Raw genomic sequence first — 14003 nt, forward strand, 5'->3', positions numbered from 1 at the left:
TCTCATTTAGAATGAGGGTCTCATTTAAATCTAATTTAAAACTCTGTTCACAATATAATTCTTTGTGTCGATTTGTACTGTTTTATTGCTTGAACTGCTTTTATGCTTTTGCAATTTGTGCTTGCTTTTCTGTGCTTGTCTGATGTGCCACTTTGCTCGTATGTCTAACTCCTTCTTGTCTAGCTATGCTGTAAATATGAATATAATTGTAATGTATTTATTTGATATATGACTATTAACAACTGGCCGGGGACTACAGCTGGAAATTAGCCATAGAGGCTAAAGCTGCCCTTTTTAAGAAAGGAGACTGTCCACGTTATTATTAACTAATAAACTAAACTAAACTAATATTCACAAAAGAGATTTTATTTGATATTCTGTTACTTTTCATGGAATAACAATGAATGGGCACTGAGGACTGCAAGCTCCAAAAGCATATAGAAACATCATAAAATTACTTGTGTGCCATATTTCAAGTTTTTTAGTGCCGTACATTGGATTTGTGAAAGAAACATAATTTGAAGTTTGTTAGATCCACTAATCACGTGCAGTTCATTAATTAATCAGTCATTTGAGTCAGATTTTTCAGTGACTTATGAATCAGACTGACGTAGGTCCTACTTACTATTCACCATGGCTGCACTTACTTGATTATTACAATTCAAAGTAACTTTTCTATTTGAAAATATTATTTATTCCTGTGATGCAAAGCTGAATTTTTAGTCTCATTGAAGACTTCCGTGTCACATGATCCTTCAGAAATCATTGTAATTAGCTGATTTTCAGCTTAATTAACATTTATCATTATGAATGTTGAAAACAAGTGTGCTACTTAATATTTGCATGATTTTGATGAATAGAAAGTTCCAAAGAACAGCATTTATTTGGAACAGAAATCTTTTGTAACATACTGTGAATGTACGTACAGTAACTTTTGATGCATCTCTGTCAATAATAATAAAAAAAGATTTACTGACCAACTTTTAATGTTGGTATATATAAAGTCACTTTTTGACGCATCAAAGCTGCAGTTCCCATTCTTTATAACTGCAAGGCATAAAAAGGTAAATTCCAGTAAATTCTTCAAAATTCCTCATTTTGAGTTCCACAGAAGAAAGTCATAAAAGTTGAGTGACATAAGGGGTTAATGATAATGGATTTTTTTTTTCTCCGAGTGAACTGTTCCTGTTCCTGTTCCCTCTAAAATGACTTTATCATTGTTCCAAAGAAAAGCATTGTAGATAAACCCATTGCATTAGCATTAGCATATTTTTTTGGGGATATACCATATAACACTACCAAGATTCATTGGTAGTCAATCAACATGCTTTTTTCATTGACATATTCATAAACTTTGACATTTGCTATCCCTAACCTCATCTTGAACATTTGTTGAATGTCCCATAGTGCCATCACGGTACTATTTATCATAATTGACCAATCCATAACCAGAGGTAGCAGTGTCTTAGACTGAATCTGACAGAAAAAAACTACATTCTAAAGCTCAGAAAGATCACTGCTCAGCAAAACAGTGATACAGTGTTAGTGATATCTGACAAAATGACCAAACACCATGTGTGAATAATGAAATCTGTAGTAAAACATCAAATAATGCTCTAATGGTTAATATATCACAATGCAATAGTAAAACTAACACAAGTGTCTGCATGCACATGCATCCGGATTACCTTGAGTGAGTCGAAACAGGCGATGACGCGGCCGTTCTCCACGTGGCAGGTGCGAGAGGGGTGAGCGAACTTGCATTCGTTGTCCGAACGCGAGCAGGTCCCTCGCTGGAACTCTCTGCACACCTCCAGCGTCAGCCACTTGGTGTCGCGACCCATGGACACATTGACGGCCATGGCGATCCCTCTGCAAGTGGTGGGTGAACGGAGGGCTGGGCTGGGGCAGCCAGGCGTGATGTAGCACAAAAGCTGCAAAAAATTAGCACTGGGGCAAGGAGATCCTTAGACTACCAGTCTAGAAGGGGGCATAGTCTGCTGATCAGCCAGTGAGGAAGTATGACGAGAATATGAGATCAGTTTAAAGTCAGGTAGACAGAGTGATGAATCGAGCGTGCTAAAGGTGGAGTAGGTCAATGTGACATGCTGCGGTGCATCTTCGGCTGCCGTCCAGGAAAAAGAGGCATTAAAAGTAGAGTAGCGCGGCACTTTGTATTTGTCTGCAGTGGTAGCCCCACTGTCTAGACTCACCCACTGGAGCTCTGGGTTTAAAATAGCCCTCTTGCATTGATGTAAAACGGACTTTCTCTAAATTTAGGCTTCCGAAACCCCCTGCCCTGTTGTCATAGACGTAGCAGTCCCTAAAGATACTCGCATGTCTGGATCGCCAGGGATGGAGAGACTGCAAAAGTGAAGAGAGAGACACTTTGAGAGCCCAAAAGGGAAACTAATCGCCTGGCGTCCTTGTATTAAAAGGTGAAATAGCGAGCAGGCGGAGCTGGAATCGAGGAACAGGCAAATGGGTTCATAGACTGTCAGGGTGAAATATAACCCGAGCCAAGGCCAAGCGCAAATGCACACGCTCAAGTCAGCGGAGAAGAGAGCGCTCCGAAGCGGACACAGAGAAGGGCTTCCGCAGCATCCAGATGAGGCACTTTATGGTGATGCAAGACTTCTTTCACTTGAATCGCTTTCTCATCCCTCCTGCTCTCCCTGCATCCCTTTCATTGTGACGTGTCCTCGCGCACTTCTAAGAGAGTCCTTTGTGGCAGGAGACCTGTCTTTGCAAAAAGACACAAAAACAAAAGCAACAAACTCAGTTAAAACTTGTCCCATTCTAAACACTTAGAAGCAATAAAACACAAGCGACAAAAGTTCAAAACAATAAATGAAATTCCTAAAGCCGCAGCTGTTTAGATTGCAAACCTGTAACTGGGGAATACAGAGGTGAGCGACTAACAGAGACAGGCTGAAAGCGCATGGCAGAAAGCGCGAGTGAGAGAGTGCACGAGAGGTGGAGGAGGAGTGCAGACGGGAGGCAGGCAGCAGTGCAAAGGAAAGAGCAGGCTGTGTCTTGATTAAGAGATACAGAGAGGGAGGGAAAAGAGGGAGGAGGCAGGAAAAAGGACACAGAGTGAGAGAGAGATATAGAGAGCACATGGGAGACAGCAACGTCACTTTAAGACTTCGGGGCAACAGAGTCAGCTCAAAACAAAACAGCGAGGCCATAAACTACGCACCGATCACATGAGTTCAGGATCTAAACATGGCTTTTGTGATTGGAAAGAAAGTAGAGCAGCCGACAGGAAGGGCAAATCCCCAAAGCTGCAGCTGCGGAGCATGGAACACTGCAACAGCCAATCGGCAGCTGTGATGCAACCGGGCAATGTGGATCGGCCAATCAGGAGGAGCCTAATATATCGATCGTTAGTCTCCCCACCCTCTTTGTCATTTCATTGCTCCTTGGCTGAATCCGAAGGAGAGTGTCTCTTCAGCTTTCCTGGAGCGTTATCGGGGTACAGGCGATCACCGGCGGGAAAAGAAAGGAGAAGTGAATGGATGGTTAAGCCATTCATTCTACATGGGAAGTTGTGCGGGGTGGAGATGTGAAACACAGGGAGTGGTGCCACAGGGGGATGTGAGTGGGTGTCTTGGGTGGGTCTGACAGCTGATATGCCATCCCTTGAGAGAGAGGGAGAATAATCAATGGTGTGATGACCAAGCAAACTTGAACCAATGCAGGAGAGAGGGAGGGAGGGACGGATAAACAAATAAAAGGACAGGAAAATGAAAACAAATAAAGCAGAGGTGAACGAGCAGACAGTTAGGCGATTAGAGGAGAGGTTAAGGCAGATATTATCTGTCCCCATGTCTCACAGCGACAGACACAGACGGAGGAGGCGGCAGGTGGAAGGGCTGGAGGGGGGGTTTGGTGAGCGCGTGATCGCAGCACGCAGACAGACGGTCCAGAACAAGAGCAATGCAGTGAGGGAGATCAGGAGGGAAAACGACAGAGAGAAGATGGAAATTGAATTAATGACACCCACCTCCAAATACAAGAACAAAGGCACTAAATACAGCGCAACCTAACACCGTGCAAAGCAGAAAGTAGGTTTTACAGCAGGCTGATGTGTGCACCCTCCCCCAATATCAGCCCTACAGTATGATCGATGAAGACGCCTCCCCGGGGAACGCGGACCTGCATTAAGCTGTTCGTCAGCACTGAAGTTAGCACATCTCTGTCTCAGAACAGAGCAGAGCACAGCAGCATGGTACCTCAGCCACACCTGCTTCCTGCACACAAAGCGAAAGGCCAATTATCTCATTTATATTTAGGCAGGTGAATAGAGAGGTGATCCGTGAAGAGAACATGTGGCCAGTCTGAGTCCCTCCACAGACACTGTTTACCCTAATGTTTAGTACATGTGTCGCCCACCCGATGATTTTTATCTTCACGGCTTGTAGAGCTAACGATCACACACTGCCCGAAACAATGAGACCGGTTATAAATAGAAGTCAAGAACTGATTTCCCCAATGTGATTAAGTAAATTATTAATGCAAATAGGACCGACAAAACACAACCTGACTAATTGTTGTATGTCTGGCCTAGTTATTAGAAAGGAGTATTGTTTCATCTAGAAGGATGGCTGATTGAAAAGTGAAAAAGCAAAGTACTTTGACAGTAGCTTGCCAAGTTCACTTATAACTGGTTTAAACACAGCCAAGATATATTATTGAGAAGATAGTTATTTACACTACAGGTGACTTAAAACAAGCTAAGTACAATCTAGTTACTTAAATGGGCAATATCTTAAAAAAACAGAATAAGGGTGCATAATATATTGGGACCAATAAATTTTTTATTTAGTTTATCGGTATCTGTCTATATTGACTGTATATACGGTCACAATAAAACTGAAGCAGGGATTTATTTTTCTTGTGTAATGTGAAATGCATTAACAAGAGTGAAATGGATTTTTGTAAAATAAAGAAATGTGTAGGCTGTGGACTTTCCAGTTGTTTTTGTTTGGTTGGAGGCTAATCTGAATGCAAGCTTGCAATCGATTGTAAGAAAGGTGCAAACTAATTGATTGGGGAAGTCCAGCATACATCACCAGATAAAAGTCTGTCAGTTCACATAATTAAAAATGAATTCCTAACCCTAAGGTCAAATTTTTTTAAGAAATGTGCATTGATGAACTGTTTACAATGAAATCTGTAGCATGCATTAAGTAAAAAGTTAGGATTAATTTTCATTTTAAGTTTAATTATTGGTGCTCATTTCCACCATTTTTAAAATGGAAAAATATATTATTTTAATTTCAAGTGATCAAAAGATCGGTAAATATAATCTAAAAGTGGAAATTAGCATTTACAATTAAAATGTAATATCAGCCAATACAAATATATATATATATATATATATATATATATAAACTCTAATGTCAGACGATAATTGACATGGTACTGATATATAATGCACCTCCAATATTTTACTCTAACAAAGAAATACAATGATACCAGGGACTGTAATTAGTTTATTTATGGTTTCATAAACCATCTGAACGAATTCCCTCAGCTTGCTCAGTCTGAGCATGCAATAAACTATGACATTCAAAACAGCAATGACTCGTCCACACCCTCCTAAAATGCCTCATTTAAACACACCCCCACGTCTGCGTCACTGTGTGGGAAGATTTGCATAACACCACCCAAATATTCATGCAAAGAAAGTAGTAACTTTGATTCTTGCTGTAATATTGTTGATGCCAGCACCATGTCGTGGCAACACTGTGTGTTTTGTTGTGAAAGCTAAACTACTTTGTTTGGTCTTCCAAAAGAGGACACAACTAGAAATCAGTGGTTAAGTTGTATTTACAACACTGTTCCAGAACAGTTCAAACCAGATATTTGTATGTGCAATGCATTTAACCGAGGACTGTTTCCTGAACCTCCAATGCCGGCTGTTCTGACTCGCAACCTGTAAGTATGTTTTCATATTTAAAGAATTTGCCACTGATGATTCAAACGCGAGTTTTGAGCAGTGTAGAGTAGCGCTTGTTGTTTGTAATTTCTCCAATCACAAATGCAGACATGGTTTTATGTTTAGGCGACGTGATATGCAACGCAACACGTAAAAACACAGTATAAGTCATTATAATCCACAATTTTGTCCCCACTGGATGCACCAAATGCCTAGTTTGTAATGTTTTTTTTTCGTCTCATTGCGCAGCATCACAGTATGGTAAGGGGCGTAGCATTTCCATCACACTGTTGAGGTATTTGGCCAATCACAATGTACTGGATAGCTTGTCAATAAGAGCACACCTCACTTTTCAGAACGATGAGCTTTGTAAAAATCTATGCGTTTCAGAAAGGCGGAGCATCGAGGAGCAACAATAATGCACAGTATGTGGAAAATAATGTGTTTTTTTATCCTTAAACTACATAAACACATTGCATTACACCAAATACACAAAATAATTTTTTTCAACGTCATATGACCCCTTTAAAAAATAGAAAAACTAGATAGACTTCAGAGAGAATGAATATATCTAATGTACAGACAAGAAGACAAATAACCTTGTGTTCAATGCTAGTAATGTCAGCTATATGTAGTACAATTGTTATACAGGCTAGTGTAAGTGCTGGTTGTGTTTACTTTGATGTTCTACAGCAGGCTTGGCGGAGGATATACAGCACGGCATACGTGTGTGTGTTTCTGACGTAGATCTATAAAGAAGGCTGTAAATATCAGAAGTGTGGAGGTGGCGAGTGTGTACTGTTTCTACAAGCTCACGGAGCTGTATACTCATTGCACTTCTAGCAGTGTCCTTCAGACACACGCTGTTTAGGGCCACGCCATTTAAAAAGTCAACAGAAATCTACTGTCTATCTGGGAGAAATAACTAAATTGACCTGCTAAATTAAATTATATATTCAATTTGCTTGAAGTTGGCATGAAATTCAGTCTTTTTTGTAAATGTATGTTTTTGATCTTATCGTAAATGATTCTTCTGTGTAGGGCTGAAACGATTAGTCGACATTATCGACAACATCGGCAATAAAAATAGCTGACAAATAATTTTGTTTTCAAGTAGTCATTTGATCTGAAATGACGTAATGTAAGAGCTTGCTATAATGTAATTTATAATGTATCTCATTTTGTGTGCCAAATATATTTATTTGTATAAATTAATTATATAGCAATTGTAATTACATAAAAGGATTTTCAAAAGCTAAGTTGATTACCTTTATATATGTTAGAATATATGTATAACTCAATATTTTAACTAATTACAAAAATGCTGAATAATCAAAGTCTACGGATGAAATTTTTTAATAATCAATGATTAGTTGATTAATTTTTCTAATAACAGTTAGATTAATCAGTTATCAAAATAACTTTTGCAGACCTACTTCTGTCCATGTTTAATTTTTTATAAATCGTTTTGACTTCAGTTTCATCGCGTCATTAAAGAGATAAAATAAAAAAATACTGTCAATTTATTCACCCTCATGTTGTTCCAAACCTACGTATATGTGACTTACTTTCTTCTGTTTAATGTAAAATAAGTGTTGAAGAAAACATGTTAAAAGTCATCAGTTTCCAAAACAACATGAGATCCCTTTGACCTTCATTGCATGGAGACTTTTCTCAAATTATCTTCTTAACAAAAATAATTTACCCATCCTACTATCCTAAACTATCCCTTTAGAAAAGCAGTCTCTAGAGTGTGTCGTCTTTTCAAGATACACTTGCTGAACGAGCTAATCTTAGATCTTGGAATTATCGATTTTACAGATCAATATGACAACAGCTGCCCTAGGTGTAATAATTACAGTGATCACTACAGTAAACACCATTTAGTGTTCTTTTGAGGTCTATTTTAACCATTTTCAAGAAGTCTTTGACGGTACCTCATGTCCTGAATCGACAGAATCAATCATTTGTGTGTAATAGGAGGAATATTAATTAAATAGAGGTAAACAAACAGACTACAACAATACAGTAAAAACTTGTTGACCAATATAATTTAAAAGCCAACACTAACTAGTGGCTTGACATTTTTTTTTTTCAGGTCCCAAAGGAGTGCAACATTTTGCTTATGTAAATAAACCAAAGGCCACGGGGCCTTTCGTATGTTTTATTTTCATGGAAGCTCACGGTCTTTGGGACATGACATGACGTGCGAATGGGGGAAAAAAAACAACGCGGCACTTCCATGCAAATAATCATAAAGCTGACCTTGAATTGCTGGGAAGATGACGACAGGCAAACAGTCGCTGCATTCAAACGACAAGCATTTTCAATACGGGCTGCCACTCCGCCAGTATGTGGCACTGAGTTCCCAAATAAGCCCAGAAAAGCAAGTGAAGTAACTACATTGGAATGACATGCAGAACCAACGTATGATTGAATCTGGTTCTCCGCCTCTGCCACGCTCGTCTGCAGAGACACCAGTGGGAGTGTGAGGGTCAGTTGGCAGAGGTCAGGGCAGGAAAGAGAGAAGTCTGCTGTTCCAACGCACTGCAGCGCTCAGCAGCACTGGAGCGCCACAACATAACCTTCATACCACAGAGCTGACGCATGCAGGCGAGCCCATGCGGCTTGCAGCTCCACCAGCAAAGCACATGCTCCCCACATGCATTCTGCTTGCTGCAGCTTGTACTGCAGCATTTCTCATGGCTAAGAGACAGTTCAGTTGCTTACAGTTAACCTATGCACTGCTTCATAGTGACAGTAATCATTTATGTTCTTTACTCACCCTCATTTCGTTCCAAACCTGTACATTCTTTCTTCTGTGGGACATAAAAGAAGATATTTTAAGAAATAATCTTTTGTCTACACAGTTGAAGTCAACGGTGACCAAAATGGCTTGGTTACCAACATTCTTTCAAAATATATTCTTTTGTGTTCTGCAGAAGATAAAAAGTCATATAGGTTTGGAATGGCATTAGGGCGAGTAAATGGTGACAGGCTTTTTATTTTTGGGTGAACTGTCTCTTTAAATGTCTCTTGTGTACCGCTTATCCTGCTGAGGTGAAATTGTAGGCAAACAGATTTAAAGTAGAAGGAGAAATGAAACTGAATCCACATTTATTCTCAGAGTCATGCTTTGAGAAATTTGAGATTTTAACAAGGTTTGGCGTTTTAATGATTTCAAATAGTTGTTTATTCATCGTTTAATTTATTTAAAGTGACAGTACACCCAGTTATGGCATTATTTTCTCACCCTCATGTCATTTAAACCTGATTCTCCTGGTCACTCTTTTCAAAAGTGAATGAAGACTTACCCCTCTTTCACACCGCAAGCGTGAGCGGTGCACGAGCAGCGCGTCCGCACAACTACACCGTCACTGCAGCAGCAGACTCTCGCGAGTATTCACACTGGAAGCGTATAATTACAGCATCACAGCAGCGGCTGCAAAGCGTGTTCGGTAGACAGTATAACCATTTCAAACAATGGGTATAATTCTTTCAACATTTGTTTTCATAACAATACCCCATACTTTCAGCCAAAACGATTAATTAAAAAGTTTAAATGGGTAAATACATATTTATTATACTTAATTTTCTTTTCTGGCATAATTGTGAAAACAATAGATATTGGCATTGTTGTTAAAACTTTTGCCATGCTTATTCTGTGCATTTTGAGCACGTTTTGTGTTAAATCACATTTATTTTGTCCATCAAAAGTGTGCTTTCACTTTAATTGAGCGTTAAATACTCGCTGCTCATGCTTGCGGTGTGAAAGAGGGGTTAGGCTGTCAAGCTTCTAAATAGCAAAAAGCATCGTAAAGTATCATAAAAGAGGTCCATTCAATGTGTGCACTAAAGTCTTTTGAAATCATACGAAGTCAACGGATTTGCGTGAGGAACAGACTAAAATTTTAGTCATTATTCATTGGAAATCTTAACATCCACCCTAGGTGTCCTTGATGTGTTCATGAGAGGAGTAGCGATGACTGATTCATGAGTCTTTTCAAATAATTTGGCTGATTAGGTGCACAAAACTGGATTAGTTACAAATCCACTCTCTGAACTGGTTCACAGCGCACAGGAGTGGAAAAATATCAGCAAAAAACAACCTAAATTTCACCTTGTTACTCAATTATAGTGCAAGTCATATGGACTACTTAATACTTTCAAAGTGCTTTTTTGGTGAAATTGGAGCTTGACAGCCTCATTTAACCTTCAGAAATTCACTATATGTGTACAGGTTTGTAACGAAATGAGGGTGAGTAAATGATGGCAGCATTATATGTTTGGGTGGACTGTTCCTTTAAGAAGAGTTTTAACAAAAAGATGCATCCGTATTTAAATGTTTGAATCTTTTACTTTTTTTAAACAAATAGTTCAGCCAATAATGATTTGTTCATTAACAGACTGATCCACTTCTCAAGATCTGATGTCCTGTCTGCAATAGTTCATAATCCACCAGAATTGAAGAGTATTAAATAAAGAAATTTAGCTGTCATACAAAGATATCAAATGACTTAATTAAATTATAGTAACCGAGTCACATAAACTACTTTAAATGACACTTTTATTGTGCTTTTGTCACATTGGAGATCAACAGCTTAATTTATACTTCAAAAAAAAAAACATTTTGTAGTTCCTTCCTTTAAGATGAGTTTTAGTCAGTGTAAGATGGCTGCATACTTCTTTAAAAGTTTGAATCTTATGAATAGATACACTGTCCTGGCCATTACAGGGAACAAACTGTCTGAATGACATTTAAAGGACAAGGCTGATCAGTGCGGAGAATCTCATGCAGAAGTACGACCCAAATGTAACCGATATTAAGCTATGTATGCACTTCCCTTAATGAAAGGAAGCAATGCAAAAATACATGGACACTTAGTTCTCTGTTCCCCACAGCCAAAACGGCAAGTTCACTAAAGAAAATGGACAGTTCGTACAGCTTAAGTTGGAGACGTGCAGGGCCTAAGATGGAGATAGGTTTTGAGACAGAAGAGCTCGTGAGACAAGACTGGCAGAGGAGAAAAGCCCCCAGCCACAGGGAAAAATAATTAGGTTAAGTATATATAATCCTTTCAGCCTATTACAGCCCCACTGCCTCCATTCATAAAAACATGCAGCTGCCCAAGCTCGCTCACAAACTCACAGCAAGGACAGAGACACGTACAGTGCTCTGGAGAGCACAAACAAACTATAAAATCATAGGCTTAGAGCTACATGACACATTACAACAGGCTGAGCCTCTTCCCCTCTGCCCAGCTCTGTGTAATGTTGCAACAACAAACTGATGAAACAAGACAACTGTGAGGAGCAAGTGCGCTATCGAAGATGATATTTTATGTACTTTTTTTTTTTTTTTTTAACTGGTGCAGATTTTCAATGTCAGATAGCAATTTATGGAATATATTAATTTAAACTCCCGTCTTGAGAAAACATCTTGAAAATGTAATGCAAAATACACACACACACACACACAAAAACTATATCTAAACAGTGAAATATTTTAGAGTATAACAAAAGAATGTTAACGCTTTACAAATACGTTCAACTGGTTGGCATTTGCTAATGTATATCAGGTATAATTAACTATATAACCAGCATAAGCATTTATACATCTAGGTTCATGTTCATTTATAACTATGCTATTGTTCATTGTTAATTCATATTTGTTCATAATACATTAACTAATGTTAATGCAGCTAAATGTAAATACCGTATGGTAACACTTTAGTTTAGGGACCAATTCTATTAATTAATTACCACTATTAATTATCTGCTTATTACCCTGCATACTACTAACATACTGGCTTTTTATTAATATCCTTAAAGCACATATTAATGCCTTATTCTACATGATCATATTTTAAATCCCTCAAATGCCGTACAACTTAACAACAATACAACTATAAATATGCAGCAAATTAGGAGTTTATGGAGGCAAAAGTCATGGTTAGTTTGGTCACCAAACTAAAGTGTGAACATAGATTAGTGTATGTAAAATAATAACTTTGATAATGGAAAATGGCTAAAATTCACTCACCTTAAAAAAAAAAATCCAGCGGAACTGGGCTACACTATCACTGTTGCTGCAGGTTGTTTTTCATGTCCGCGGGTTAAAGTGATCACGATAATGTGATATTTAGCCCCTGGAGTGCTAATGCTTTACCACGGGAACCCCACCAAAAACGTGTATTTTACCCCCTGGAACGTGATTTGTAACGAGGAGCCCCCCTCACAATTGGGCTAGTTTTGGTTATCAATTAAGAGGGTTTTTTATGAAAACCTGGCAACCCTTGTTGCTGCCTTAAATTTTCAAGTATAATCAACTTTGTTCTGCTAGACAATTTAAATGAAACTGGCTTAAAAAAATCAAGTTGAATTTCATATCATATAATTTTTTACAGTGTGCAGAAACAAGACATGACATCAAAGCAACTACATCTTTTTATGCAATAATACACATCCAGAGGCATTTAAAACCAGGTTGACTGCTTTAAATGAAGCACTGACTTGGCAAATCCTCATTTGAGTTCGTGCAAATGTGACCCAAATGATATTTACTCGGACAAATGGTGCATTGCACTTTACAGAATAGTGGTTAAAAGCTCATTTGTGAGTAACACAATCCAAGCGTGTCATAGCCTACTTGTGAAAAAACAGGGCAGTGGCCATATTTATAGAACCCAATAGTCTAGTTCTTATAGATTCTGTAGAGATCCCATATTTACAGCAAGCTAGCTAAATATGACAGCTCAATAAAATATTATGTAGGCACTCAGTGTTTGATCATTTGTACATGGTGTTGCTTTATCAACCCAGCACCACGTTTTATTGCCATTTCAAAGCATTAGGCATAATGTACCATATTTGGACTAGCAAAGCGGGAGAGGGGAAATAAGGACATGTGCTTTGTGTATACAGTAACCTCACTGTCTGCTCTTATCATTAATTTTATAGGGTGAATGAAAGCGAGAGCAAAGTCCACAACTGCGGAGGCAAACGTGCCTGAACCTGTGGTGCAGTTTCAGCACATGCGGCAATATGCAGATGTGAGGTGCGAGCGTCAAGGGGCTTCCCTAATATCCCTGTATGTTCCCTGTGTGGTGATGGGTTATTGCCATCTTAGCAGCTCACCTGATTTAACCCCACAAGTTCGACAAGGATAGCTTTCATTTTCTCACATCTGGGACTTCCTGACCAGTCGTGACCACCGGGAACTATTGAAGCTTGTCGTCCCAAAGTGTTCTGTCTCACCGTATGTAGGTCTAATTCTAGTTTAAATCAGGAAGCAAAGGATAAACAGACCCCTCGAGGGGAAGCAGAGTACGTGCCGAGTATTGCCATCAAGATATATGACTTGTCAGCCATGTGAGGACCTTTAAATCGCAGACTAACTAAAGGGCAGCAATGCCACTGAAGTCTGATAGACACCAGGTCTCTAAAGCAGCAGGACTCCTGCGACCTGACCTTTGACAGTGCACATTATAAGGTGTGAAATCAAACAGAATGTCAACCGCCACTAACACGACTGCAGGTGCTCTCAAACCATGACTGTAGGGTATATGTTATGTACTTGACTTGAAAGCAACTGTATTGTCGTGTGCATATAAAATGTGATATTCTTTGCACAAAACCAATGGCCTATAACCAAATAAGATGACATTTTTAATATGAAGCCATTTCTAAAAGCAATGCAAAAACTGGCAGGTTCAGGGACGTGACTGTCCAGACCTCAATAGCTCCACGTTTTTAATTTGTGTACAGGTAAATAAAACATACTCTGGGTTCACATACCTTTTGAGAGTGAATTTCATTTAATATGGATCTCCAGATTTTCAATGTCAGATTTAGTATTCAAATGTCTCTTCCTGAGAAGACATCTTGAAATTTGAACATGGCACAAAACTGAAATGAACAAATAACTAATATCCAGCCAATGAAATACTTTCAAGTATAACTAACACAATGGTAAGGCTTAAAATAATGTTATTAACTAATAATGTATAATTAACAAGCAATTAACATTTTTGTGCATTTATTCATTTAGGTTCAA

At 38.7% G+C, this 14003-nt stretch overlaps 2 protein-coding genes across 7 annotated transcripts in view; both read right to left on the reverse strand.

Moving 5' to 3' along the window:
• The window catches only part of LOC132109493 (muscleblind-like protein 3), a 37696-nt gene extending 35201 nt beyond the window's left edge, over nt 1–2495 (reverse strand). For all 6 annotated transcript variants that reach the window (XM_059515606.1, XM_059515607.1, XM_059515604.1 and 3 more), the window contains exon 1: nt 1689–2495. In XM_059515606.1, the coding sequence (XP_059371589.1) occupies nt 1689–1862 (174 nt within the window). In that variant the 5' untranslated portion in view covers nt 1863–2495. The remainder of the gene's footprint in view (nt 1–1688) is intronic.
• LOC132109490 (uncharacterized) overlaps nt 1–13392 on the reverse strand; it is a 106931-nt gene extending 93539 nt beyond the window's left edge. The window contains exon 1 of the mRNA XM_059515595.1: nt 13382–13392. The gene's annotated coding sequence lies outside the window, so the exon portion shown is untranslated. The remainder of the gene's footprint in view (nt 1–13381) is intronic.
• Nucleotides 13393–14003: the final 611 nt, after the last annotated feature.

Source organism: Carassius carassius, chromosome 29 (genome assembly GCF_963082965.1).
Source record: "Carassius carassius chromosome 29, fCarCar2.1, whole genome shotgun sequence".
NCBI lineage: Eukaryota > Metazoa > Chordata > Actinopteri > Cypriniformes > Cyprinidae > Carassius > Carassius carassius.